This window comes from Myotis daubentonii, chromosome 10 (genome assembly GCF_963259705.1).
Source record: "Myotis daubentonii chromosome 10, mMyoDau2.1, whole genome shotgun sequence".
Classification (NCBI taxonomy): Eukaryota; Metazoa; Chordata; class Mammalia; order Chiroptera; family Vespertilionidae; genus Myotis; species Myotis daubentonii.
This window is the reverse complement of record NC_081849.1, coordinates 22,417,712-22,445,596: the sequence shown is the minus strand read 5'-3', so window position 1 is coordinate 22,445,596 and position 27,885 is coordinate 22,417,712. Positions and strand designations below refer to the sequence as shown.

The following is a 27,885-nucleotide window of genomic DNA, read 5'->3' as shown; positions in this document are numbered from 1 at the left end:
CAGTTTTATGCTGATGTGCCAAAATGAAATTTCTTCCCTTAACTTTGTCTGTCCAGTGGCTGGCCAATGGCACTAATTGGATTTCTGCTGTCTCCCTGAGTAGGGTGATTTAAGCATTTACCCTCTGGTTGGGGAGACGTGCAAACCATTTACTTGTAAGTGTCTCTGGTTTAGGGAAGATAGGATTTACTAGATGCCTGCAAACTGCTTGGCATCTAGATTTTCCATTGAACTCTGCCTCAGTTTCCCTGTGGTCCTGGCTTATGGGCCTGTCTCCTAAGAATTGTTTATCTACTGTCTTCTCAAAGATATTGCCTGAGGGCAAGGACTCCTACCTCTTCTTGCCACTTTTGCTAGGTGCTCCACCAACAGTCAACAATGATAACAAAGATGACTTAGGAAAAGGTGTGCTTTCCAGCCAGTAGGTGAACAAGTTTGAGGCCCTGTGCGCTGAACCCCCATCCCTGGTTGTGGGGTAACTCAAGGGAAGGCAGGCAAGGACTGTTCCTTAAGGCGCCTGCAGCCTTCTCTCTTCCTTCCTCAGGCAGGGGCAGGTAAGAACCGAGGAAAATCTACTTTCCTTCCGTCGGAGGAAGTCTGTTGAATAGGCAAAGAGGGCAGAGCGAAGGGAGGCGGGTGGTCCCCGCCTATTCTGTCCTGGCGAGGGAGGTCTGCCGCTCGCAGGTCCTAGGCCAGTGATGGCGAACCTATGACACGCGTGACAGGCATTGGGACGGGCACAAACCACGAAGAAAACCCCGGCCTCTAAAGACACTGCTCTCCTTTCCTCTTCTGGGTCCTCAGAAGGGACCAGGAGGACCTGGAAGGTCCGTAAGGCAGGCAAGGGGCAAGGGTAGCTCGCTGAATCCGGGACGGTAGAGACTAGGGAGTCTGGGCGGCAGCGCGGAGGGGCTGGGGGGAGCGCTGCGCCAGGGCGGAGTCCCGAGGACTCCGGGCCTTCCCTTCGTCCCGCCCCCCCGCCGCCCCGCCGCCCGAGCTGCCCCGCCCCCCCCGCCCCCCTGCCCCCCCCCCGCCGCCCGAGCTGCCCCGCCCCCGGCACACAAGCCCCGCCCCGGAGGTCCGGCTCCGTCCCAGGGATGCGGCTGGCTGCGCTCGCTCCCCAGCTGGGGCCCGGGGAGCCTCCGGACGGAGAGGCTCCCGCCCGCCCCGAACCGTAGGCTGCATGGAGGGGCAGCTCACTGTGCCACCCGGGTTGGGGCCACCGCAGGAAGGCGGAGCCGCCGCTGTTCCGGAGCTGGGACCCCGGCAGCACCCGGGACACGAGACGGCGGCGCAGCGGTACAGCGCCCGCCTGCTGCAGGCCGGCTGCGAGCCCGAGAGGTGACGCCCAGGGCAGAGCGCGCGGGGCGCATCCGGGGCGGGCGCGGCGGCGGCTCGGGGTACCTGGCGGCTCTGTGCGGGAGGGCAGGGGCAGACCCCACCCTCCTGACCCTCTTACCGCCTCCACCTCTAACTTCCTGAAAACGGGGGGCTCAGACGCCGAGCACCCAGCTTCGGTTGGGGCATGCAGGCAGGCACTGTGAAAAGGGTTCGGTGTTGCGGTGCACCGGGGAGTAAATCGGGAAGAAAAAAAAAAAAACGCTCCCTAAAATCTTAGCCCTGGATCAGACCTCCGAATACACACCCGACGACACCTGGCCCAAGTGGCTTCGACTACAGGGGTTCAAACAGTGCTTGTTGGAGAACCTACCCAACTGTGCTTCCTCCTCCTTAGCTTGTTTCCTCTTAGAGTCTTCTTACTGGCAGGTGTAGGTGTCCCGATGGGTGGCCTTCTCAGAGCTGGTGACGCTGTCCCCTCCTCACTGCTCACTGAGGTCTGATGAGGCTGCCAGTGCAGCTCACATCAGGATCGCTCCTAAGATGCAGGACCCGCTCCTACCCTTAGTCTGCTGGGGTCTGTAAGGGTCATTGGAAGAGTGGGAGTGTTGAGCCGGACCCCAGGGGACTGGCTGAAAAGGAGACGGTAGCTAATCTCTGGATTGTATCACAGCTTGAAATGCAGGCCCACTGTCCTTCCGGTCCAGAGGATTTGGACTTCTTTCTCTGCCCCATCTGTTGGTGCTCAGCAGCTTGGGGAGGTGACCGGGAAGCTGGGTTGGGGGGAGAGGGGGCGAGTCTGGGGGGAATTAGCCCTGCAGCCGTACCCAGGGCCTGGCTGATTACGTAAAAACTTCTAATCTAACCGCTTAAGGGGTGCTGGGTAAAGCCTGGCCTCTCCTGCCCCATAGGCTGCCTCTCTAGAATTGAGTCAGGTTTGGGCAACCCCATCCTTCCTCCTATCCTGGAAATCTTAACTGCTGGGGCTCAGGGTCTGGGATGATACAGAGAGGCCACAGGATGTGAGGGAGTGGGCTGGAGCACCCCCCGCTTGATAGAGGCAATGACCTGACTAGAGCAGGTATTGAAGTCTATCAGAGCTCAGACCAGGCCCACCTAGGAGCACCCCTTCTCTGCACCGAGGGCCATCCCCACCCCACCCCAGGCTCCAAAGAGCCTGTGTAAAACCTGAGCCCCAGGCAGGTGGTGTAATGAGATTCAAAACCTGCTGGCTAACCTCCACCTGCTGCTGCTGGCTGAGAGCTGTGGGAAGAGGACAGGGTTCCACGAGAAGCCCTGGGTTTTTTTTTTTTTTTGTAATTCTTTATTAGTTAAGGTATTACAAATGTGTCCTCATCCCCCTCCATAAATTCCCATCCCCTCCCCCCCACTCATACTCTCATCCCCCCGTTGTCCATGTCCATTGGTTTGGCTTATATGCATGCATACAAATCCTTTGGTTGATCTCTTCCCCTTGCCCCCTCCCTCCCCTACTTTCCCTCTGGGGATTAATAGTCTGATCGCTGTTTCTCTGTCTTTGGATCTGTCTATGTCAGGGGTGGGCAAACTTTTTGACTCGAGGGCCACAATGGGTTCTTAAACTGGACCGGAGGGCCGGAACAAAAGCATGGATGGAGTGTTTGTGTGAACTAATATAAATTCAAAGTAAACATCATTACATAAAAGGGTACGGTCTTTTTTTTTTTAGTTTTATTCATTTCAAACGGGCCGGATTCCGGCCCGCGGGCCGTAGTTTGCCCACAGCTGGTCTATGTTGTTCTCTATATTCCACAAATGAGTGAGATCATGAGGTATTTATCTTCCTCTGACTGGCTTATTTCACTGAGCATAATGCTCTCCAGTTCCATCCATGCTGTTGCAAAAGGCAAGAGTTCCTTCTTTTTCCCCCTGCAGCGTAGAATTCCATTGTGTAAATGTACCACAGTATTTTTAATCCACTCATCTGTTGATGGGCACTTAGGCTGTTTCCAAATCTTAGCTATGGTGAATTGTGCTGCTATGAACATAGGAGTGCATATAAGATATGCCCTGGGTTTGAGGTCAGGGTTATTGCTCTCTGGCTTGTTTTGGGGTAGCCATGTCTCCTGTCCCAGCTTAGCAATGCCAGTGTTGTTATTGCCCCCACCCCCCACAACTACCCTAAAAATGTTTTGAAATCTTGCCCATTCAAAAGCCCAGGCCAGATAAAGACCTCAGGGCTGCCTGCATGGATCTTGGTGCCCAGCTAGGACACCAGTCCCTTCCCCCACCCCGAGGAAAGGACTGGAAGGGACTTAGGCCCGCTATCCGGCCCTGCTGCCTTCACAGCTGCTAGGTGGGGAGCCTCAGGGGACCAACAGCCCTTCCTTGGCTGAGGAGGCCCACTGGTTGCCTGGTGTCTCCTCCCCATGGAGGAAGCAGCTAGGGGAGATCAGGAAGAGGGAGGAGGGAGGAGGGAGGGGGGAGGTGGATTAACAGTCTCTGGAAAAGGGCAGCCTAACCCAGGGCTGAGCCCAGCAGCTTAGAGTAATGAGGAGCCCTGACACAGGTCAAAGCAGGAGGAGGTGTGGGGCGACAGGAGAAGGGGAGTAGGGCTGTGCGGTCTGTTGTCACCAGGAAAGGGACCCTCCTCACAACTCAGTCTAGCAGCCTGCTCCCCTGGGTCTGAGCTGTAGATTGGGGCACATGTCACTAGAGATGGCAGAGCCCAGCTGCTATCCTGGACTTCCGGCCTGGTGGAACCCTAAATAGTGCCCTAGCCACTTCCCACCCATGCTTAGGGGGTCGTGACCCAGGGCAGGTTCCTTAGAAACCCAGAGCGATCCCATGGACAGCCTGTGCCCTCTGCCTGCAATGCCATTACCAGAGCGATCCCATGGACAGCCTGTGCCCTCTGCCTGCAATGCCATTACCAGAGCGATCCCATGGACAGCCTGTGCTCTCTGCCTGCAATGCCGTTACCCAGGCTGCCATTACTCTGAATGGCCAGGGTGCTGTCTTTGCCTGGCCTCACTACTCTGCTTCCAGGTGACCACTAACAGGTCCTAGTGCTGGTCCCCTCAGGGTAACCCCCTTCCCCACAAGGCGCATGTCCTCTAGATGAGTTTATAAGAGCTGAGAAATCGGAAGTGCTCCCAAGGCGTCCATGGCAAGCCTCAGCAGAGAACCCCAGCAGGCGGGCTTTCTTCCTGCCAATGCCAGAGGGCCTTCAGAGGCCCCCAACAGGAACTCTCCTTGGGGCTCCACTGGCGGGGAGGGTCTGTGATGTTCCAGTCCTTCACAGGAAGAGGAAAGAGGACACTGCGGAAATCTGTGAGCTCCTCCAGCACTCCCAGCCTCATCGTCCTAGCTCTGTGAGAGGCCTCCCCTCCCCTCTGCACACAGATGGAACAGTCTGTGTTTTCCTGGTAGGGTCCCCGGGGGCGGGGGAGGGGGGCGGGGGGGGCGGGGGGGGCGGGAGGGGTGTCACTGGGGGGGAGGCTGGGCATCTCAGGGAGACTCCCCTGGGCCTGGCTGTCACCACACTGCTGAGAGGTAAACAAACCCAGACTCCCAGAGTTGGGGAGGAATGGGGAGAGCACTACAGACAGCCACCTTGCCAGGGAGAGGACTGTGTCCCTGCCCAGCCTTTCTCTCACCTCACCACGAAGTGAGCTGTGGGGACCACAGGAAGAGAACGGGGGGGACCAGGCGGTTTGGGTGGGGGAATCTACTCTCTAGCTTTGCTCAGGAAGTAGCATTAACAGTGCTGATCACCCAATAGGAAAGGGTCTTCCCCCTGCCACACCATCTCTCCCCCCCCCCCCCCCCCGCCCCCCATGTGAACCAATTTGCTGCCAAATCTTTCTGCCCCCAAGTAGGAATCTTGATCTTGCTGGACCCATAGGACCTCCAAACTTCTGCTTTGGCTAATTCTCAAAACTTCTCTAGCCTTTGCCCCAATTTGCATGCATCCCTACCTGCCTAAGGCAGGCCTGTGATCCTCTCTCTTCTTCCCACCACACTGCCCTCCCAAATGAAAACAAACTTCTCCCTCTGGTATCCCTACCACGTTCGGAGCTGGGGACGGGAGTCAGAGGCAGTACCCCCCACCCTTTTGCTTTCTGAACTGTGGGTTTTGCATCTGTAAAGTGGGGACACCTAATAATGGGCAATTTAATAGATTGTAGAGTGAATATGCTCATTGATGAAAAATGCCTTGTAAACTGCAGAGGGCTTGAAGGCCCCCCAAAGATCAGGGAGTGTCATTGGTAAGAATGCCCTCCCTCTAGGAATGAGGTCGGGATTGGGGAAGGTGGGATTTGAGGGAAGGTGCATCCTTAAACTCCTATGTGTTGGGGAGCTGTTGGCCCCGGCAGGACTCCGGACTCCTGGTCACAGTTTGGGCCTTAGCCTTGGAAAGCCAAACCGTGTTAGAGGTCCCTGGGGGTGTGGAGGAGGCCAGGGGAGACCCATGCCGGTGGAGGCCAGGTGGACTGGGGTGGGCCAGGCAGCGAGCGGGCCCGGGGACGCGCTGCAGGGGGCCTAGGAGGCGGGGCCGGGCGCGGCGGAGGGGGCGTGTCCCGGTTTGGCTCGCGGGGCGGGGGTGCACCCCCTGCCCCTTCCCGATTCGCACCCGCTACCCCAGCCCAGGTCGTGCGTGTGTGTGCGCGCGCGCGCTGGGCTGGCTCCGCGGGGCCCTTTGTGCGGTGGCGCGGCGCGGCGCGGGGCGGAGGCGGTGGACTCCCGCGGGAGGGGCGGGAGGAGAGGGCGGCGCCCAGGGCCAGCCCGGCTGCCGCAGCCCCCGCCCCCGGCCGGCCCGGCCCGCGGTAGCGGCGTGGCCTGGGCGTCAGCAGCTGCGGGAGCAGCGGCGGGGCGGCCCGCGCGGGTGTTTATGTCGGGTCGCGGTGTGCCCCAGCAGCATGGCGGATTACCTGATCAGCGGCGGCACCGGCTACGTGCCCGACGATGGGCTCACGGCGCAGCAGCTCTTCGCCAACGCCGACGGGCTCACCTACAAGTAAGCGCGGGGGCCCCGGCCCCACCGGAGTGCGGGGACGAACGCGCCGCGGTCCCCCGGCTCGGGCCCTGCACGTGCGCCGCGTCTGCGGTGGCAGCCGCGATCCCGGCGGCTGGGAGCGATCGGGCGGGGAGGAGGAGGATGGGGGGCGGGGGGCTGAGCAAGGGAAGGAAGGCGGCCACTGCCGAGTGCAGATGGACGTGGCATAGCGACCTCGCGGCCCTAGGTGCCATGCCCCGTTTCTGGGTAGATCCGGGCCCGGCCTTGCCCCTCCCCCTCGCATGGGCATATTGGCTGCTTGAAGGGGCCCTGGGGTGTGTGGGAACCTGAGATGTAGGAGTTATGGAGACTTTGCCCAGACCTTGGTGCAGGACCTCCTCTCACTCACTCGTAGCGTCACTGGGAAGGCAGAGAGGGCCTGCAGCCCAACTATGACAGCTGCTCGGGTGTTGCCCCCAGGAGAGGCCCAGCTGGACCGTGGGGGTGTCTGTCTCCCTGTTCCCATCGTCCAGTCCTCTTTACACTGCGCCTCTGTCGGCCCACAGGCTAGCACTAGTGCGCCCCTGGGAATGAGTATTGTGTGACTGCCACCCCCAAGGCCACCCCACATGGGATTTTGGAGGAGATCAAGACCTTTTTCTCTCTGCCTCTGGCTTTAGTTTGCTTTTCTGTGGGCCCTGGGCCAGTTGTCCTGCGGGCTGCAGGCCTGGCACTAGCTCTCCTTCTGGCTGCAGGACTGTGTCCATGCCAGGAAGGAGCATCAGAAGCTTGGGGCTGAGGCGGAGTGGGGCTGCTGGCCAGCCAAGAGCACCCCTGCCCAGTCTCCTGCCAGTCCCTGCCAGTCCCTGCCCTTGCCTGTAAGCGCTTCTGCTGGGCAGGCAGTTTCCCTAGACACCAGGTGTCTCCTGCCTGCCCATAGCTGGGATGTGGGCCAGGTGAGGGGTGCATAGATACCTAGGACATGTCAAGGGGCCCAGACTCTTGCATTTCTTCTCCAGCCTGAACGTGAGCCACAGAGCCTCTTTGCTATTCAGCAAGAAGGGCTGCCATGGGTCAGAGGCAGTTAAGATTCTCTTCCTTCGGCAGTCTTTTTCATTTTTTTATAATTTTTAAAATTTTTATTGATTTCAGAGAGGAAGGGAAAGGGAGAGCGATAGAAACATCGATGATGAGAGAAACTCATTGAAGGGCTGCCTCCTGCACGGCCCCTACTGGGGATCGAGCCCGCAACCCAGGCATGTGCCCTTGACCGGAATTGAACCCAGGACCCTTCAGACCTCAGGCCGACGCTCTATCCACTGAGCCAAACGGGCTAGGGCTCTTTGGCAGTCTTTGATGAGGGGGGAGAGAGTATCCCTTTGATATATTTTTCACTAGAGTCTGCCAAGGAAACTCCCTAGGGATATTGCTCTGAGTTGCTCTTGGCCTTGGGAGGTTAAAGACCCCACCCCTCCCATTCACCCTGTTGCTTTTCCTTCCTGTGCTCAGGTGCCAGCTGCTTTTCTTAGTCAAGTTGGGAGTGTTCCTGAAGTGTGGGGGGACTGAGCCATCGGGGCCTCTGGGCTGTGTACTGTGCTTTGCCATGCTTGTGCAGGCCTGTACCCCCTTCAGGGGTTTGCTGTGACCACAGCCCAGTCTAGTGTGTTACAGCTGCCATGCTTTGGCTGGGGTCCCAGGGTTCTGGTCCTAACCGGAAGGCCCCTTCCTCCCCTTCCCCATCTCAGGCCATGCCTGTTGGTTGCTTCAGTCCAACTGGGCAGGCAGCAGTGCCTGCTTTGTCAGAACATGCCCTGCTCCTGCTCAGCCCCTGGGGTCCCTCGAGCTCTTACGAAACCTGTGTGACTGAGCAGCCCTGACACTTGGCTGTGTGCAGCTTGTCCTGTGCTGTGTGGTGTTCATATGCTGCACTTATAAATTGTTCTCAGGCTCAGCCGGCGTGGCTCAGTGGTTAAGCGTCGACCTATGAACCAGGAGGTCACGGTTCAATTCCCGGACAGGGCACATGCAGGCTTGATCCCCAATGTGGGGCATACAGGAGGCAGCCGATCAATGATTCTCTCTCATCGTTGATATTTCTATCTCTCTCTCCCTCTCCCTTCCTCTCTGAAATAAATAAAAATATATTTAAAATTAATAAATAAGTTGCTCTCGGGTTCATTCCCTGTCATCTCCCTCTATTAAGATAGAGACGCTTTCGAGGGCAGGCCATGTATCTGCCTTGTGTGGCATTGTGGGAACTTTTCCTTGGTGAACTCTGAGCCCTGGAGGCAACAGACATTTGAGCAACTGCCTTGGTGCCACCCCAGATCCATAGACCTTCCACTGCCTTTGTGTGTAGCTCTCTGAGCTGAAATCAGCAAGATCCTAGTCGGGGTCACAAGACGGGTTCAGCCCTGAAGGGACAGCAGGGACCAGAGGGCTCCAGGCGCTGCCCCTCTCCCTACCCCATGCTGCTTCCCCTGGCATGGCAGGCCCTGCCCCTTTTAAGTACCCCTTCTCAGTAACACTCACTTTTCTCTCTCCATAGCGACTTCCTGATTCTCCCAGGATTCATAGACTTCATAGCTGATGAGGTGGTGAGTACCTCTTCTGCCAACCCCGGGGAGAGAGGCTGTGCATATGGTGGAAGAGTCTGATTTCTTGCTCAAGGGCAGGAAGAGAAGAGGCTTTTCTTGGGAATGTGGTGGATGTAGCCTTTATTGCTGCCAGAGAAGCTGACACAGTGCAATGGGCTGTGCTTAATGTGGCAGAGGCAGCTGCAGGGATTCGCGGTCTCCTGAGTGGTGGGCCTGGCTCAGGGCCAGAGGGCTCTCTGTCACTGACAGAGCCTGCCACAGGGTTCACAGGGAAGGGGGTGGGCGTGCATGTGGCTGTCTTTTTTTTTTTTTTTTTTTTTTGTGGCTGTCTTTTTACTGTAAACTGGAAGGATCAGGTTTTTGTCTGAAATGCTGAGCAGGGACATGATAGAAGCCAATAAAATGATGCAGACTTTGAATGACATGGACAGACTTGTTCACAGATCCAGATATACAAGAATTGGCAAGAGGGTTTAAAGAAGTTAGATTTGCCTTGCTTGCCTGAAGGGTTCAGCTATAAGCCAAGTGAATGAGCAATATCTTTTACCTAATTAACATATGATGAACTCACAGAATCTAGGGGTGTAGTGCTGATAGAAGTAAGTTATTTCACAGAAAAGTTTGATTATTTGCTTGGCCGGCGTGGGTCAGTGGTTGAGCGTCGACCTATGAACCAAGAGGTCATGGTTCAATTCCCAGTCAAGGCACATGCCCAGGTTGCGGGCTCAATCCCCAGTGTGGGGCGTGCCGGAGGCAGCCTGTCAATGATTCTCTCTCATCATTGATATTTCTATCTCTCCTTTCCTCTCTGATATCAATTAAAAAATATTTTTTAAAAGTTAGATTATTTTTAAAAATATATATTTTTATTAATTTCAGAGAAGAAGGGAGAGGGAGAGAGAGATAGAAACATCAACGATGAGAGAGAGAATCATCGATTGGCTGCCTCCTGCTCGCCCCCCACAGGGGACCAAGCCCACAACCCGGGCATGCGCCCTTGACTGGAATTGAACCTGGGACCCCTCCAGTCTGCAGGCCAATGCTTTATCCACTGAGCCAAACCAGCTAGGGCAAAAGTTAGATTATTTTAAGGTGAATTCATACATACTAAAAAACATTCCTCTTGTCGCTGTTATCAGTGATATTTACTGAGGTCTGATTCTCTTGAAAGGCCAAAGGGCCTAAGTGTGCCTGGCTCCCTTGACCCGGGGAAGTGTTGGCCCAGCCCGTGTAGCCAGTGCTGACCCAGACAGATTTTTAGGGGGAAATTGGAGCTATTCTGGATATTTGCCTTACGACAGCAATAAGGAAGCCTTCATGGCTCAGCTGTTCAGTTGAACCAAGTTTACCCAGCACCTGGCTTTGTGCCAGACCCTGGGTAGGATTCTAGGAAGAGGGGGACAGAACAGATCCCTTCCGGCCATCGAGGGTCTCTGTCCTGTGGCCTCTGTCGGGAAGGCTGTGGCTCTTCGGTGGTGTGATGGGAGAGGAGAAGGAGGAGTTCTCTAGTCTATGGGTCCAGGGCTCTTAACCAGGGTCTATGAATGGACTTCAGGGGCCTGTGAATCTCCAGAAACTATATACCAAAGTCTGTGTCTGAGCATTTGGGGTCTAGGATCCATAGCTGTGGCCCACACCTCATGATCTGGCCCTGCCTACCGTTCATAGGCAGATACCTCCCAGATCTGTACCCGGAGCCCTGACCTTTCCTTGAGCTGCAGTCCCTCGGCCATCTACTTCCCTGGATGCCGAAAGACGCCTTCCCATGCCTTCCCCCTCCCTGTCTCCACATCCTCTGCCTGGACCTGTCAGCGGTCTCCTTGCCGGTCCCCTTGCCCCAGGATTTGTCACCTAGAATCCATTCTCCATTCTCCACATTGGAGGCCGAGTGACCTCTTTAAAATAAGTCAAATGGTGCCTCTCTTCTGCTTGTGACCCCGGCAGTGGCTTTTCATCTCCGAATCTAAGCTGTCCCTGGCTTTCAAGGCTACACTTCCTTGCCCCTGCCAGCCACCTGCCTCTCTCACTTCCCTCTACTCCACTTGCCTTTTTCTTTCTTAAATGCATCTCAGGAAGACTGGGAATCAGAGGCTGGAACCACAGTCCCTCAGACTTGGACTGGCTGCTACTTGTCGTCTCCTGAGAAAGAGGCTTTCCTGACCACCACACCCCTCTTCCCGTGGTCACTTTTCCTCTTGCTTTTCTTTGGAGCCTTCATCCTGGCTGAAATGATTTTGTGCATGTGTTGCATGCTTGTCTTCTACTTCCCAGTGGAGATTAAACCATGGGAGCGATAGCAGGGGCCTCATCTGCCTTGTTCACTGCTGTATCCCCAGGCCCTTCCCGGGGCCGGGCACATGCAGGAGCTCTGTGAATGTTTGGGGAGTGAATGATCACACTCTTCACCTGCACTGTGCCTTCATCCTCAGGACCTGACTTCAGCTCTGACTCGAAAGATCACGCTGAAGACGCCCCTGATCTCCTCCCCCATGGACACTGTGACCGAGGCTGACATGGCCATCGCTATGGCTGTGAGTTGGGCACCTGGGTTGGGAGTCCAGGGTTGAGGGGACGGAATAGGGTGGGCTGGCAGCAGGAGGAATTGGAGTCAGGGGTGGGGTTTTCAGAGTGAGGAGGGGCGGGCCCCTGGCTCTGACCGTGCTTCCCTCCCACCCCAGCTGATGGGCGGTATTGGTTTCATTCACCACAACTGCACTCCAGAGTTCCAGGCCAATGAGGTGCGGAAGGTGAAGGCAAGTACCAGGCCTACCCCCGGGAAGAAAATGCCACCTGGCAGCCCCCAACTCCCTGGCCAGCCCCGCAGGCTGGTGCATTCCCTAGTCGATTGCCGTGAGGTCTTGTCTGCCCTTATCCACAGTGGGGGGCACAGGGCCCAGCCCTCATTTCCCACTGGCCCCTCACCCCACTCAGGGCCCTGGCCAGGGCACCTTCTCCCCCTTTGACCAGGCTGGACACCACCTCAGGCTTTCTTCCAGCCTTTCCTTTCCCCTGTCTCTGCCCACAGAAATTTGAGCAGGGCTTCATCACGGACCCTGTGGTGCTGAACCCCTCGCACACCGTGGGCGACGTGCTGGAGGCCAAGATTCGGCATGGCTTCTCTGGCATCCCCATCACGGAGACCGGCACCATGGGCAGCAAGCTGGTGGGCATTGTCACCTCCCGAGATATCGACTTTCTCGCAGAGAAGGACCACACCGTCTTCCTCAGCGAGGTACCTGTAGGGCAGGGAACGCGTGGCCGGGGCAGAGAGAGGACCCCAAGGTGTCTGTGACAGGGACCAGAGGGAGGTCTGGCTCCCTTCTCTCTCACCTGCCAACCTGCAGGCAAATGTTCCTGGCCCCACAGGTGATGACACCGCGGAACGAGCTGGTGGTGGCCCCAGCAGGTGTGACACTGAAAGAGGCAAATGAGATCCTGCAGCGCAGCAAGAAAGGTACCAGGGAGCAGGCAGAAAGCTCCAGACCCGCCCCAGCCGGGCTTCCTGTACCCCGGCTCCCCCTGCTCCTTCACAGCCGTGCAGGTTGTCCCAGCGGGCAGACGGGGCCTTGGGGAAGGCTTGAATGACCCCAGGCTGGAGCATGATTCCTGAGGTCCTTTTCTTGGCTTAGGAAAGCCTGCCCCTTGTTCAGCATCTTCACGGTATTGGTTTCCCCAAAAAAGTAGCCCTGGGAAATGTTCATCATGAAAAAAGGGCTCTGTGGGCTTATAAGTCGGAAAAATGCTCTTTTCTATATTCCCTATCAATGCATAACAAATTGTACATTAGCTTATTAAAGGCTCCGAGAAGCCCTGAAATCAAGTCAATTTGACATGGGATTGTTGACATAATATTCATTAGTCCCTGGGAGACACTGGGACGTGCTTCCCTGGCCCACACTGGGTTGTTCTCTGGGGGTGGAATTGTACAGGGCACATGTTTCTCCTGCAGGACAGCCTCACGTATGTGCCCTGGTTAGGAGTTTTTGACCACTGTGGCCTGTGGCCCAGCAGGTGAGAGGCTGCCAGTGCTCAGGGGCTGCCCACCCCAGCCTGGCCAGGCCCCAGGGCAGGAAGTGCTCCAGGAGCGCACTTGGCTTCAAGGTTCCTTTGCTTCCTGTTCCTGGGGAAGAGGTCCAGGTCGCTAGGAGGGCTTCCTGGGTGGTGCTGTCACCTAGCGGCTGGTTTGGGTATTTCAGTGGACTCTCTGGCGTGGTCCACCCCACTCCCAAGAGGACTCCGGAGGCGGCTCCTTCATCTCACCGCTGCATTCCTCCTCAGGGAAGCTGCCCATTGTCAATGATCGCGACGAGCTGGTGGCCATCATTGCCCGCACCGACCTGAAGAAGAACCGGGACTACCCTCTAGCCTCCAAGGATTCCCACAAGCAGCTGCTGTGCGGGGCAGCGGTGGGCACCCGCGAGGACGACAAATACCGCTTGGACCTGCTCACCCAGGCGGGCGCCGATGTCATAGTGCTGGTACGGGCACCCCCCTGGGAGCAGCGGGGTTCCGTACAGTAGAGGCTTAGGGAGATCCAGGTTCGGCTCTGGTTGAGCCTGGAGCCACAATCAGGAGGGTCCGTGGTACTGACGGCTAAGACCAACTGTGGGCCCCTCTGAGGGCCTCTGGGCGACTCACACGTTGACCTGATGGTTATAGCTCACATTCATGGGGAACCTCCCACTTGTCAGGCCCTGCTCTAAGACCTCTGTGTCTCATTCAGCCTTCCCAACAGCCCCCCGAGGTACAGTTTCCACACCCCTTGTCAGATGAAGAGAGGGAGGCGGAGGAGGTTAAGTTCTTCACTTGGTGAGTGAGTTGTAGGAACAGGACAGGCCTCAGGTGACCTTGCTGTGAGGACCAGTCCATCAGTGGGTGTGAAACTATACATGAATGGTCTTAGCTTTTGGAGGAAAGCAGGCTCTTTTGAGACTCAGCTGTCAAGTATCTTCCCAGAAAAAAAAAACTAAAAAAAAAAAAAAAAAAAAAATTCTCAGAGCATTTTTGTACAATTTTAGGAGTTTGTCCACTCAGAACCCCCTCTCCCAGGGAGGATCCTCAGCCATCATAGCCTAAGCTGCCCTCTTCCCCTCCTCTCAGGACTCATCCCAAGGGAACTCTGAGTATCAGATCGCCATGGTGCACTATATCAAGAAGAAGTACCCCCACCTCCAGCTGATTGGGGGGAATGGTGAGTGTAGAGCCCCCATCACCCCTGGCCCTTGCCCCCTCACCATGTAATTTCCTGTCCCTCCGCATCCTAAGGTGATGGCAAATCTACATGGGAGCCTGGGGGCTGAATGAATGGGCTTTGGTCACTGTAGGTGGGGGTGGGGCTGGACTGGGGTCCCAGGGCAGGGCGGGGGCATCCCATCCTCATACTGTTCCTCTTTCCCTGCCACTCCCCACCTTCCCCCAGTGGTGACAGCAGCTCAGGCCAAGAATCTGATTGATGCTGGTGTGGACGGGCTACGTGTGGGCATGGGCTGTGGCTCCATCTGCATCACCCAAGAAGGTGGGTATCAGTAGGAGAAGAGTGACTGCCACTGAGAACACCCCAATGGCCCTCCATAGGCCCTGGGGCCTCACTCTTGTCCCATGGATACATGCCGAGTGGCTTGCTCTGCCTGGCTCCTTCCTGGGATGGTGGGTTCGGGGGGGGGGGGGACCCAGGCTCAGACTCTGCCTGTCTGGCTCAATGACTTGGGGGGAGGCAGGTGTAAGATGAGGTTACTGAGAGCTTTAGGTGTGTGCCAGCCTGCTTCTCAGATTCTGGTCAAGGAGACCCAAGCTAGAGGCCCAAGGCTGTTGTGGCTACTTCTCTGGCTGGTGCTTATGGGAGGCTTGCTCACAGTTTGGATTAGCTTCGTGACGAGGCAGATACCTAAGCCAGGGAGACGCCATGTCCTTAAATGTCTAAGAATGTATACTTTATCACCATGTGCTGCTAGCGAGGGAGGGGCTCCACTCAGTCACAAAGCCCTTTTGCAGGGTAGACACCCAAACACGAAGAGGAGGGGAGTGGGACCCTGACCATGTGTCCCCCCTGTGGTTGAGGGGTGTTCCTTGGAGGCTGGAGGCTGACGGGTGGGTCCTTGCTTGGCCTGAGGGGAGGGACTGGCCCCTCTAGGGAGGGTCATTTCCCTAGAACACTGAGTGATCAATTTGGGGTTTTCTGCTCAAAACATCTCCCTTTCTGGCCTTCAGAGCCTCTGCTTTTAAGTTTCTACCCTTCACTTTAGCTGACCACTGCGATGAAACGTGGGCCTTCCATTCAGTCACTCAACAAATATTGAGTACCTATGTGTCAGGCATTGTCCTAAAAGTTGGGATTCAATAGGGATAAAACAAAAGACCCCCTGGAGAAGGCCTCTTCCTGGCTTTATCGGGCCTTGCATCCATCCCTACATACATGCTGGTTCCTTATCATTCCCATTTGGAACCTCACACTTAAGGACCTTGGACAGTTAAACTTAAACAAATGCAAGGCAATAATATCCCGAAGGAGGTGATGATTACCCTAGTAGCAGGCTTTGCAAACAGAGCCTCGAAGGGGAACTTGCATATGGAGACAGGTGAGGCTGGGGGCCACCAGGCCTGAGTGCGCCAGTGTAGGGGGTGCAGTACTCCGAAGGCCAGTACTGACCCCTCTCCTATCAGAGTGCCCCATAGCGCTGCCGTGGATGGGGTGGTCTGGGTCTTTGGAGTGACAGCCACCCTAGTGTTATTTGCTGCCACCCGTCTGTCCCTCAGAAGAAACATCGAGGCCGGCCTGTCCCTTTTCCTGAGTGGAGGTAGGACACAGGGAGAAGGGGCCTGTCTCTGGCCCCTCTGTTGCTGTTGACATCTCTGTCTTGCGTCCCCTCCCACAGTGATGGCCTGTGGTCGGCCTCAGGGCACCGCCGTGTACAAGGTGGCTGAGTACGCCCGGCGCTTTGGGGTGCCAGTCATAGCTGACGGTGGCATCCAGACTGTGGGGCAGGCGGTCAAGGCCCTGGCCCTGGGAGCATCCACAGGTGAGGGGGTCTGCTAGGGATTGGGCAGGCCTGTGAGGGGCTGGGAGCTGGGCTAGAGGCGCTGACCCTGCCCCTCCCCCCACCGCAGTGATGATGGGCTCCCTGCTGGCCGCCACCACGGAGGCCCCTGGCGAGTACTTCTTCTCCGATGGGGTGAGGCTCAAGAAGTACCGGGGCATGGGCTCCTTGGATGCCATGGAGAAGAGCAGCAGCAGCCAGAAACGATACTTCAGGTGCCCTGCCCTGAGCCCTGGTCCCAGGCCGATCAGCCCGCAACCCTTCAAGGGTCCCCACATGCCTTTGACGTCCCAAATAGCACCGAGTCTCCATATTATATTTCTGGGAACTGAGTCACGGGGCACAAGGAGCGGACCTCCTGACTCGGAATCCATGCTTGCTTATGCTTTAGCCCGGGGTGTGGCTGCTTTGGGGGTTCTTCCATTGGTGCCCTTGAGAGATGGGGTGAGGTCCCCTGAGCCATGGGCTGTCTGGCTCAGTCTCCCTGCCCTCCATACAGTGAGGGGGATAAGGTGAAGATCCCACAGGGCGTATCAGGTTCCATCCAGGACAAAGGCTCCATTCAGAAGTTCGTGCCCTACCTCATAGCAGGGATCCAGCATGGCTGCCAGGATATTGGTGCCCGGAGCCTCTCCGTCCTGCGGTGAGTGCTGTGACTGGGGGCAAGGGCGTGGCAGGTGGGTGGCACCTGGGAGGCTCTTGGCTCCCCCACCCCTGCTTCCTTCCTCTCCCTCCCTCTCTCTCCTCCCTCCCCTCTTCCCTTGGTGCCCTGACCTGCCCCAACAACCTGCCTGCAGGTCCATGATGTACTCGGGAGAGCTCAAGTTTGAGAAGCGGACCATGTCGGCTCAGATCGAGGGTGGTGTCCACGGCCTGCACTCGTAAGTCGGTGGCCTCCTTGCCCCAGCTGCTGGCACTGGGTCGGGCAGGTGGGACCGTGGTTCAGAGGCTGAGCTGAGGTTTCAGGGGCCCCGCGGACCATCTCCACCAGGGATGGTTATTGCTGCGGGATGTCTCCATCACCCTCTCCTCCAGGGCCCAACCCACCCTGGAGCCCTGTCCTTGAGCCCTTAGGCAGACAGGCCCCTCCCCTCTCTTTGGGCCGCTCCTCCTAGGCTCCCATCCCTTGCTTCCTTACAAGCTTGGTGGCTGGTGGCTGGTGGCAGGAGCTGGCAGTGTTGGGCTCTTGCTGGTGGCAGCCCCAGGCAGGCAGGTATAGGCTAGGGACGAGTCCTCTGGCGGGAGAAGCAGAGAGACAGCTGCCAGGGCCAGCGCTGGGGCGACCATGGGTGGGAGCAGTGCTGGTCAGCAGCAGTAGTAGCAGGCATGTGGCCCCACCTGGTCGAGAGGGCCTGTCCCCCCAGGCATAGGCGGGCATCTAACCTCTGTCTCTTTCTGCCCCACCCTCCCGTAGCTATACCTTTCTGCCGTGTAAGTAACTGCGCTGCCCGGGCAAGCGTAGAGTAGAGCAGGGGCACTTTGGGTGGGACCTGGGCTCGGGGTGGGAGGGGGGCACTGCATTGGGGGCGGCCCTGGGGTGTAATCATGGGACATGGACCCTAGGACTAACACCGTGGGGAGGGCAGCCAGCAGTGGCCCCTCCTCCAGCAGAATCTGTAGTGCAGTGCGATGTCCCTGACCACAGGCCCGAGGCTGCCTGCCTTGGACTGGACCCAGTGACCACAAGGGGCCTGGGCCACCTGATGGGAAGGGTTGGGATGGAGATGTGGGCAGCAGAGGTTCAGTGTGGTCAGGGCCATGCCTTCCTGACGCTCCCCCCCAGCACTGAGGACAGTCTGCTCAGCTCTGACGGTGGCCTGAAGGAGCATGGCTGTCTCTGGGCCTGGGAGGACAGAGGCACGGGGCCTGCTCTCCCCCCCCCCCCCATGGCTGAGAGGCGGGAGCTTCAGCAGTTCACGGCCTCTCTTTCATCTGGGGGGCTGCCTGACACCCCTGGGCCTAGGCAGGGGCGTCTGGGAAGGGAGCAGGGTCCACAGGCCCACTTTCAGTGCCCCTCCTGCCTTGTCCCCACAGTTACGAGAAGCGGCTGTACTGAGGACGGTGGTGGAAGCTGTGGTGGAGGCCGAGGTGGCAGAGAGGGCACGCCCCAGGGTCCCCCGTTAGGCACAGCCTCCCTCCATCACTGAGTGGTCCACAGATTTGCACTATGGGGCCCAGTTCCTTTCAAGGGCGAGAGCAGGGGAGGCTCGGAGGGTCTGCGGGCCCTGCTGGGCATCCCCTGCAGAGTCAGGGTGCTCCTGGGGCCTGGCTGCCCTAGGAGCGCCCCCACCGGGTTCCCCTTCTTCAGCCCTCCCTCCCCCCGAGCCCACCAACCTGGGCTCTCAGGCCTTGCGCCTGCCTCAGGTTTTCTCACTGCAGTCTGCTCCGGCCTGGCTCCCTCCCCTGGGGCGGGTGGCCCCTCCTGGCTTCTCCTATAGGGTTCCTTCCTCCCCACCCCTCACCCCAGAAATGGTGCTCTCCTGGCCCTGCCTCTGGCTCCTTCCTGGGCTACTGCCCTCTCAGCCATGGGGTACTTCTGGGCTCCTAACCTAGGCCAGAGGGAGGTCTCTGCCCCCTTCCCCTGGCCCTAGGCCTCCTGCTCCTCAGGCCACTCTCTCTTCCCCTGCTCTGGGGAGGGGGCAGCCCATCATTTCTGACTCACCACCATCCCCAGGTGGACCAAGCCTGCCCTCTCCTCTCAGCTGCAGTTGAAGGCTTTAACTTTGCACACTTTGCGTCACAGTTATGTTGTATATTAAATAATCTGAATAAATCAAGAGGTTACAATGTCTCTGCTGTCCTGTCTTTGTCCCTTGTCCACTGAGCAGTTGACCCCCATCCTGCTGGTGAGCTGGAGCTCAGAGTCCCATCAGAGCCAGGCCCAGCCTCCCCAGGAAGGTGCTGAGGGCACTGAGGTACTCCAGGGGGTGCGGTACAGGTCGGCCATAGTGGGAGGCCTCCCAGACCCGCTGCCAGCAGCTTGTGCAGGCAGGCAGTATTGCAGAGGGGAACCTCATCCGAGGCTGCCAGAAAGCACCCATCACAGCCTCATAATGCCAAATGGTTCAGCCTGGCACAGGTGGGATTAGAACATGGCTGTGGCCCTGACCCCCAGGCCTAGGGCCTTGGTCTCATCAGCTGAGACACACCTGTGGGGACCAGGTGGAGGGGGTTAGCTCCCACTGTTCGTGTGCAGCTCATGACCCACCTCCCAGCCTCAAACCCCTTCTGGTGCGACAGCCCGACACATGGACTGCTGAGTATCCCTGGCTGTCCCGGGACAGTCACATGGTCTCCCTCTGACTCTGTTGTTACAGTTGGGCAATGGTCACACAGCTGCCCTCCTAAGGTACAGACACCATTCAGGACAGAAGCAAGGAAGGTGGCCTGGGATACTCTTGTGTTGGGAATGAGCAGAGGGTGCAGTGAGGACCCGGAAGCATTCCCATGGCTGTGTGGTAGGCAGCAGGAGTGGCAGGAACGGCACCAGGTGTTGGACCCGTAGGGTCAGGCCAGACCTGGCTCAGCAGCCTCGGTACTTGAGTTCTGGCTAGGAAAGAATTCAGAGCCAAGACCCAAACTCTAAGAGACCATTCATTTATAAAATATAGAGGTAGAAGAAGTAATTTGTAGAAGAAATGGGCTTAGGGAACAGGTTATAGAGCAAAGGAAGGGCCCGTGGAGCTTGGGAGTGAGGAAGGTGATGGTAATGCGCCTGGGAGGAGGGGAGAGGGAAGGAAAATGCGCTGGCGTGCTCCCACTGCGTCCTGGGGTCATCCATCTGTGCGGCAGTCCTGACGTCAGCCATGGCACTGCTTGTCTGGTTTTGCTGCTTTTCTGGGCCTGGAGCTGAAATACCACTGAGGCCTCTATGGAGGAAAGGTCAGGGGGTCCAAACCGCAAGGTAGAGCGATATGCTAGGGGAGGAAAGGTCACCCTGGGGATGAGGTCCCACCCTACAAGTGTCCTTTGCGAGGCACCCAGGTCTTTCTGCCCTGTGACCTTCTCTACCTGGCCCATCATCCTTGCTCTGCTCACGTCTGACTGCCTACCACAGCTGCCTCCCGGCCACACTTGGCATGCCATGCCAGTACCTGCCCTCCCTCAGGCCCTTCCTGAAAGAGTCACTTGGTCTGGGGCCAGCCTTTCACTGTGCCACTTTCCAGCTTTGTGGCATCATCAGGGATGAGAAGGAAAAGGCTAGATGGCAGGACTTCTGGGTGGGGTCAGAGCTGGTTCAACCACTGTTCCTGGAGTTGTTGCAGAGTGACTGGCTCATTGAGTCCTCAGAGGCCTTGTGCCCTGGAGTCTGTGGCCTCCATGAGCTTCTAGAGCCCAACATGACCCAGCCGGGTGGGAGAAGGATGCCTGGAGACCAGGGGATGGGAAAGGATAAGAGGGGGTGGACCAAAATGATGCCATGTTTCATGGTTTGCCTTGCACATTGGTTACCAAAACCATGCAGGAAGCAGCTTGACCAACAGCTGAGATGGAAGAGATCGAAGGGGTTTTAGAGAAATGCCATGTCACTCAGCATCAGGGATGCGAGTGATTCAAAGAGAGAATTCTCCTTTTGAACTAGACCTAATTGGCCAATTAGAGCCGGCCAATAGAATGGCTTGCCTGGCATTAATAGCCGTCCAGTAACTTGAGGTATGTTAGCATTCATTCGGCCTTTCCAGAGGAAGTTTAAACACAGTGATCCTCAGACTTCGGTGTGTCCGATTCCCTTGGAGAGCCCAAACACACCCAGAGGCCCAGGCCCCCTGGAGCAGGGTGGGGTCTGGGCCTCGCAATTGTCCCTCGGCCTCAGGTGACTCTGATACATACCAAAGTTTGAGTATCACTCTTTTAGAGGACATTTGAACCTCCAGCTACATGAGACTCTTTCCAAAGCATGTGCCCTAAGAAATGAATTTCAGATGACATAGCCCTCCCTCGTGGTGCATTGTGGGGATGATGGGAGAGAATGTATGGAAGGTCATAGGGGCTCAGTCTCATCGTGTCCTGTTTGGCATCCCCTTCCCCAGAGAATAGCTGCTGGAGATGAATACATGCCAGGCTGGACCCAGACAACACGCTCGTTCTGGGCTGTAAATTCAGCTGGAGTGGGGGAGGCCCGGTGGAACAAAGGGTAAGGAGGGCACATCAGGTGGACATTCAGAGGCAGTCCAGAGCCACGTTTGGGACAGATGCAGATCGCAGACCCCATGGTGAGCAGAATGTGTCCACCTGGACTTCAGCCTGGCTTGTGTGGCCCAGGTGCCCGCTCACTTTCCCCCCTGTCACCCTCACCCAGCGCTGAGCCGTCGAGAGTGCCCATCACCAGGATGTTGAAGATGTGGCTCTGCAGGTGCCAGGCCACACCCAGCTCCTGGCTCGTGAGCAGTGACATGTACGCAATAGTGTAGCCACCCAGGGGGAGGGCGTGCAGCACCAGCAGGCGGCTAGCCAGTGCCCTCGGCTACAGCGACTCCAGCGCCCGGCAGCCTGCCCCGGCAGTGGCTCAGCTCGTTCTCCACGCCAGCTCTCCATGCCAGCATGTCAGAGCCACCGGCCAGGCAGAGCTACAGGTACTTGGCTTGCAGGAGCAGAAGGAGCAGCTTGGGATCCTGGGAGGCCGGGCTTGCAGTACCGGTGGGTGGGATGGGACAGGGCCAGGCTGTTGCACGCTGGAGGACAGACATAGGAGGAGCATCACTTCACTCCGGCCCGACTTTTCCTTTCACATCCTCAGGCTGAGAACAAGGGCCCTAGAGCGTACGACCGGGGAGATCAGGATGAGCCAGACTAGCCCACTGAGGGCCCTTCCAGTTTCTTCTTCCACTTTACCCTGAGCTTTTTGTCCCTTCAGGGTCTCTCCTGGCTTGTAAGGGCCAGAACCCCAACCCCAGACTCTCTGGGTGCCCTCCTACTTTACACACAGGCTGCCCTTATTAGGGGTTTGGGGGGGCAATCCTATCCACCCCAATTTAACCCTAGCAGCCCTTCTGCCTTCAGCTGAGGAGACTGGAGGCAGGCCACCTGGTCAGAGGGTAATGCCAGCGTAGCCCGTTGTGACCTCTCAGGCCCTAGCCCCACAACCCTGCTCCCTACACCCACTGTCCTTGGGACAAGGCCCCTACCTGCAGGGTGTGGGAGTCACCACCAGGATCCTCCTTTGCTTCCTGTCAGCTCGGGAGGGAAGATGGGTGGGGTCAGGTACCCAGCAGACTTTGTTCCCCAGCTTCCTGCTCTACGACCTTTTAAACCATTAGGTGGTGCCATTGGCTACAACAGCCACTGGGTACCCGGCTCCCAAGTCAGCTATGCCCTCACCCCCCGCCGCCCCCCTCCTCCCCCAGCCCAGCTGGAGTCCGGGAGGTAGCCCCCCAGCCCAGTTAGAACACGTAACAAGTTGTAGTGCAGTAATAGCCTGGGACAGACGGCCTTTCCCTCTCCATGTGCCTCAGCTCTCTACCTGTGATCCTAACAGAGGGAAGAGGACAGCCCCCCACAGCACTGCCCCAACAGCTTCCTGTCTTTTTTTTAACCCTCACCCGAGGGTATGTTTCCATTGATTTTTAGAGAGAGTGGAAGGGAGGGGGAGAGACACACAGAGAGAAACATCAGTATGAGAGAGACATTGATTGGTTACCTCCTGCATGTACCAACCTGGGGCTGGGGATGGAGCCTGCAACTGAGGTATGTACCCTTGACTGGAATCGAACCCAGGACCCTTCAGTTGGCAGGCTGATGCTCTATCCACTGAGCCAAACTGTCTAGAGCAGCTTCCTTTCTATTTTAAAAATTGATTTTGAGAGAGTGAGGGCTAGAGAGATTGTTCCACTCATTCATGCATTCACTGGTTGCTTCCCCTATGTGCCCTGACCTGGGATCAAACCCCACAACCTTGGTGTTTCAGGGCAGACACTCTAAGCAACTGAGCTGCCCTGCCAGGGCCAGCTTCCTGGCTTTTGATCTCACACATCAGCTGCTCTGCTTCACCCTTCACCTTTCAGGGCAGGCTGAGCTCAGGGTGCCTCCGCAGCAATCCCACAGGAGACCTGTCCTCTCCCTACCCCCCCCCCCCCCCCACAGCAGCTTTCTGCTTCTCCCCAGCATTCCCTTTGAGGCAGGCTGACCTGACAGGCTGTCAAGGTGTGTGGGAAGGTTCTCCCCCCCAGAGAAGGAAAGGGGGGTCAGGACTAGGACACTGCCAGGGCAGAGCAGCTGGGAGGGAGGAGACAGCCCAGAGGGGATGTTGTGTTAGGACCTTGCTGTGACCCCACACGACACCCCCACCCACAACTTTAACCTTTGCCTCCCCACTGCTCCCTCCCTGTGGAAGGCGGGCTGGTGGGGAACGGAATGTGTGTCTGCACTGCGGACTCGCTTCGAGCTTCTCGGGGAAATCAATGAAAGAGAAGGGATTTCTTCTGACCCCACACTCCCCGGAGTCCTGCTCCTCTGTCCTTGGTCCTTCCCTGGGGAAGGACGTGGCTCCCACCCTGCCTGAGGTCTGTGGTGCTTCCAATTCCTTTCTATGCTTCTGGTCTCTGGGAAAATCTTGGGACAAAGAATAGGAAGGATCTTTGATAATGGAGATGTTGGGGGAGGACCGGCAGGGGCCCTGTAGGGTGTTCCCTGCTCCAGGACATGGGACTTCCAGGTCTGGGTGCTTTAGGAGCAGTGTGACCCCGAATCCAGTAGGTGGTGCCAGGACCCAAGGACCCGTGGGGCCCCAGGGAACGGGTGTGGGGCAGTTTCCTAGGCAACAGACAGCCTTTCTGGAAGCCTGCCCTTGGCAACTATTCCCTGGTTGCTGGCGTCCGTAGTAAAATATGGCTTCTGAAGACAGGAGAGGCTTGGAGGTAAACTAGTCTAATCTCAGAGCGGCGGGAGGCGGGCTGGGGCGGGGAGAGGAGTCTGGAAGACCTGCTTCCCGCTGTCATGGATTACTGAGCACCAGTCGCTGGCAGGTGCATGCCGGCAGCCTCAGCGGCCCTGCAGCAGCACGTATTCCTATATTGTGGGGGAACGGGAGGCACAGAGAGGCACGGCTGCTAAGAGGCGGGCCTGCGAAGACGCTGGGCCTGCCTACACGTCCTCCAAGCCTCCGAGGGGCAGAGGGCAAGGCCTAGTGGGAGCCTCGGAGCTGCAGCCACGGATCAAGCGAGAGAAAAACTGAACCTCCCTTTTCCAGCCCGGCTCTCCTGCCTCCTCCACACACACCATCTCCGACCCACCGTGGGGCTTCTCTCTGTCGGAGGACCACTGAGTTGAGGGGAGTAAACTTAGGAATTCTGGAGGTTCTGTGAGCCCTAGAGAAACCCAGGACAGGAGCGCCCTCCAGGAAGGACGGGACTGCAGCGCTGGTCGGGGAGCAGCAGGAAAGGATTCCATTTCAGCAGTTGTGTGAGGAGAAAGCCGGCTCAACTGGGTCAAGGGACAGAGCTTTGGAGGATTCAAATTCAGTTCAAAGATCTAATCTGCTCGCACTCCCTGCGATCCCATCGCCTGGCTTCCTCCACACCCCCCCCCCCCCCCCCCCCGCCAGGACCTCATGCTGGGCACCACCAACGGGGAACTCCTGCCTCGTCTCCTGGTGTGGGCTCTCCAGAGGAACCAAACCCACAGGAGACGCGTTATAAACATGTGAGCTCGTGTGTATTATAGGAATATGTGGGGACCGTCATCACCCTCATTTCCAGAGGAGAAGACAGGCTCAGAGATGCAAAGTGATTTGCCCAAGGCCGCCCAGCCACGCAGTCACGGAGAGGAGATAGTGACCCCATCACTCACTCTGTGGCCCCCAAATACCTCCTCTTCCCACTCTCCCCGGCAGCGCCCAGGGTTGGAGAGGGAAAAGGAAGAGAGGAAGGAAATGCTTCCCGCCCACCAGGATAGAGGTGTCGCTGGCCTCCTCCCTCCATTCCTGTACCTCTGCAGCCCTGGGGTAACTGGGCTCCCGCCCCTGACACCAGCCTTCTTTGCCACACACACACCCTTGCCTGGGGCCTGTCTGCGCAGGGATCCCTTTCTGGTCCAGTGAGGCATGTCACCCCGGGCTGACAGGCGTCCGGATGCCAGGACAGCTGTCGCTGGCCAAGGGTGAGGTCACAGGCTGAACACCCCACGCTGGCCTCTGTTCACAGGCTTACTCCTCGCCTGGCCTAGTTGCAAAAATTGCCCTCTCACCTCCCTCCTGCACCACAGCTTCACCCCAGCAGGCGCTGGCCTCCTCTGGCAAGGCCTAGCGTATTAGTTTCCTGTTGCTGCTGTAACAAACTACCACAAACATAGAAGCTGGAAACAACACAGATTTACCATCTCGCAGTTCTGGAGGCCCTCCAGGCGCTGCCCCTTTTGGAGGCTCCAGAGGAGAATCCTTTATCGTGCTTTTCCCAGCTCCTAGGGGTGCCTGAGTTCTTTGGCTCATGGCCCCTCCCTCCATCTTCAGATCTCCTGTCTTTCTGACCTCGGCTTCCATTTTCCCATCTGTTATGATTCTGACCCTCCTGCCTCCCTCTAACAAGGACTCTCGTGATTCCATTGGGTCCACCCGGGTAATCCACAGTCATCTCCCCCCCTCAACACCCTGACGTAGTCACATCTGCAAAGTCCCTTCTGCCGGATGAGGTCACACGCACAGGGTCTGGAGAGCGGGGCATGGACTTTTCTGGAGGGTATTACCCTCTCGCACCTCGCTAGGATGCTCCCCTCCGTAGCTAGAGGGAGTATCTGAGGCGTGTGTATACCCATGGACATCGCACACCATCCCTAGGAGGTGGGCCGGATCCCCACGGTAAGGATGAAGAGCCTGGCTGGCTCCAGAGCCCATGGACTCGCCGTGAACCCAAGGCTGACTCAGCCTGGAAATGGACCGCTCCCTCCTGGAAACCACACAGCCACCTCGGCTTTGGCTGTGAGTCCTTTGGGTTTACCTCTTGGCCTGGCCGGTAAGCTCCCTGAGGCCCGGGGCACAGAGGATAGGTACCTGGGCAGTGTCGGACCGAAGGAGAGAGAACTTCGTGGCTGGGGCTCGGGGATGGCCCCTGGAGGCTCGATGACCGCCTGCCGTGTGGATGCAAGATTGTGTGTCCGTGCCCTTGTCTGGGCAGAGGGAGCCAAACTTCCACCAGATTCTCAGAAGGGGGATCCACCTCCAAGGATCAAGAAGCCCTGCTCTAGGGTCTGCCCTCACCCCCTTTCCGGGGCTCCCTTCTCCGAACCAGCCTTTTACCAGGTTCATTCAGCCCCGGGGACAAGGCGGGGGGGGGGGGCGCTGTGAGGAGGCGCTGGTCCATGAGGCTCCCTGTGAACCGTGTGGCTCTAGAGATCCACCTCCGTCCCCTTCTCCCTTGTTCATTCAACGAGTGGGTATTTTTTGAGCTCTCGCCCTATGTCACCCAAGCCCCCCAGACACTGGCTGTGAGGGCTGGGGCAGGAGCTGCACCCACTTTCCTTCCGTTGGCAGAGCCTGGTCCCCCAGGGAAGTGCACAGCCTTGCCCAGGGTGCCCGGATGAAGCAGTCTCTCCTCACCTCCGCTTCTCAGTGTCGCCTCTGGGTCCCCGTAGCGCCGCCCAAGCTCCCCCTGAAGATCCGGAGGTCCCCACCCCGCAGGCCCTTCCTGCCCTGCCCGCAGACATGACTTCACCTTCCTATCAGCAGCGGCCCAGCCCTGAGAGAAGGGGCAGGGCCTCCTTCACAGCCCTGCCCAGGACAGGACCGGAACACAGTCCTCCCAAGTCACGCGGACTCAGACTCAGTGTTAGGATTTTGGAATTAGGGATGAGTTCGCTGAACGGCTTATTTCACCTTGTGAAACAAGAGGTGTTTTAAGTAATCTGCTCTAGTAGCAGAGGCTCTAGTATTTCCAGTTAGCCCCCCTCACCCCGGCCCTTCTTCCCGGAAAGGTTTTACAAAGGGGTTCCTCCAGCCCCGCTCCCACAGGCAACCCGATCAGGGGCTACACCTGTGGTGGGAGCAGGACGCCTGTCAACATAAGCTGCTTGTACCCACAACCGGCACGCGAGATATCACACTTCCCACTCAAGCCCAGGAGAGGAGGTGGGTGAGGGGGAGAGAAAGGACCGGAAGGCATCCAGAAGGGTTCCTCTCTTCTCACCAGCAGCCCCAGGCACGGAGCACGTCCCCTCCCTCATTTCCTGGGCAGCCCAGGCCCTCTGGTAGGTGAGGTGGTTGCGTGTCCCCAGCATCAACTTTACCATTTAGTAATTCTGACATTTACATAACGGAGGCCTCAGGTATCAGGACGCGGGAGGAGGGCTGAGATGAGGACTAGAGATTGCTGCGAGATTCCTCCCAGCCCTTGCCACGGGGAGGCGGGAGGCCTGCACAGGTGAGCTGGGGAGCCCCCCTGTGTTGGGCTGTTGGCTTAGAAGGAGAGGGGCGTGCCTTCCACCACCGCCAGCCTGACCAGGCCTCCCGTGGATGATGCCCTGGTAACTCTGTTGTGTCCTCCCCCAGCCCTGCAGGCCTCTCAGCTGCTCCTCTCTGTCCTCCAAGCACCTGAAGGATGGGGGCATTACCACGGGGTGGGGGGTGGGGGTGAGGGTCAGAGGCAGAAGCATCTAGGGGCAGCAGGTCTCCATTCCCCTGCTGTGGAAACAGCTGAGTTCCTCAGGCACTTGTGGGAAGGCTTCAGGCTGTCAAAAGGCAAACCCCAGCTGAGGTTTGCTCCTACTCCAGTTTGTGTGGGAGGAGGGGCTTGGAGCAGAGCCCCCAGCGCAGCCACTAGCCTATCACCCATCCCACCCCCAATCCCGTGCCTGGGTGGTCCGTGGGCGGCAGCAGGATGGGAGGGGCAGATGAGGGGACCTCCGCTCTAGGAAGGGACTGTGCTTTTTCACCGGGATGTGAGAACCAGGACACTTTCCCCTGGGGCCTACTCTGCCCTATAAAACTTAAACAGATCTACTTTGCAGATGGCAT

The 27,885-nt window shown here is 57.8% G+C and overlaps 1 protein-coding gene across 4 annotated transcripts; it reads left to right on the top strand.

The window, feature by feature from the left end:
- The first annotated feature begins 1,078 nt into the window (after positions 1 to 1,078).
- IMPDH1 (inosine monophosphate dehydrogenase 1) lies at positions 1,079 to 18,738 on the top strand. 4 transcript variants are annotated; one of them, XM_059711721.1, is made up of 16 exons: positions 1,079 to 1,341; positions 6,239 to 6,337; positions 8,865 to 8,913; positions 11,343 to 11,444; positions 11,592 to 11,666; positions 11,939 to 12,145; positions 12,280 to 12,367; positions 13,192 to 13,391; positions 14,014 to 14,104; positions 14,333 to 14,428; positions 15,786 to 15,929; positions 16,018 to 16,162; positions 16,447 to 16,590; positions 16,745 to 16,828; positions 17,362 to 17,378; positions 17,982 to 18,738. In XM_059711721.1, the coding sequence occupies exons 1-16, from the start codon at positions 1,184 to 1,186 to the stop codon at positions 18,092 to 18,094; spliced, it is 1,812 nt and encodes a 603-aa protein (XP_059567704.1). In that variant the 5' UTR covers positions 1,079 to 1,183; the 3' UTR covers positions 18,095 to 18,738. The 4 variants fall into 4 exon arrangements, with proteins under 4 accessions (XP_059567704.1, XP_059567703.1, XP_059567706.1 ...); XM_059711720.1 differs by having other exon boundaries at positions 6,236 to 6,337; XM_059711723.1 differs by lacking the exon at positions 17,362 to 17,378.
- Positions 18,739 to 27,885: the final 9,147 nt, after the last annotated feature.

Bases quoted from the DNA above. Each gene is read 5' to 3' on its own strand.
- IMPDH1 (XM_059711720.1), top strand. From the start codon at position 1,184: ATGGAGGGGCAGCTCACTGTGCCACCCGGGTTGGGGCCACCGCAGGAA. The intron at 6,338-8,864 runs GTAAGCGCGGGG...CTCTCTCCATAG, and splicing joins GCCGACGGGCTCACCTACAA to CGACTTCCTGATTCTCCCAG. The intron at 12,368-13,191 runs GTACCAGGGAGC...ATTCCTCCTCAG, and splicing joins CCTGCAGCGCAGCAAGAAAG to GGAAGCTGCCCATTGTCAAT.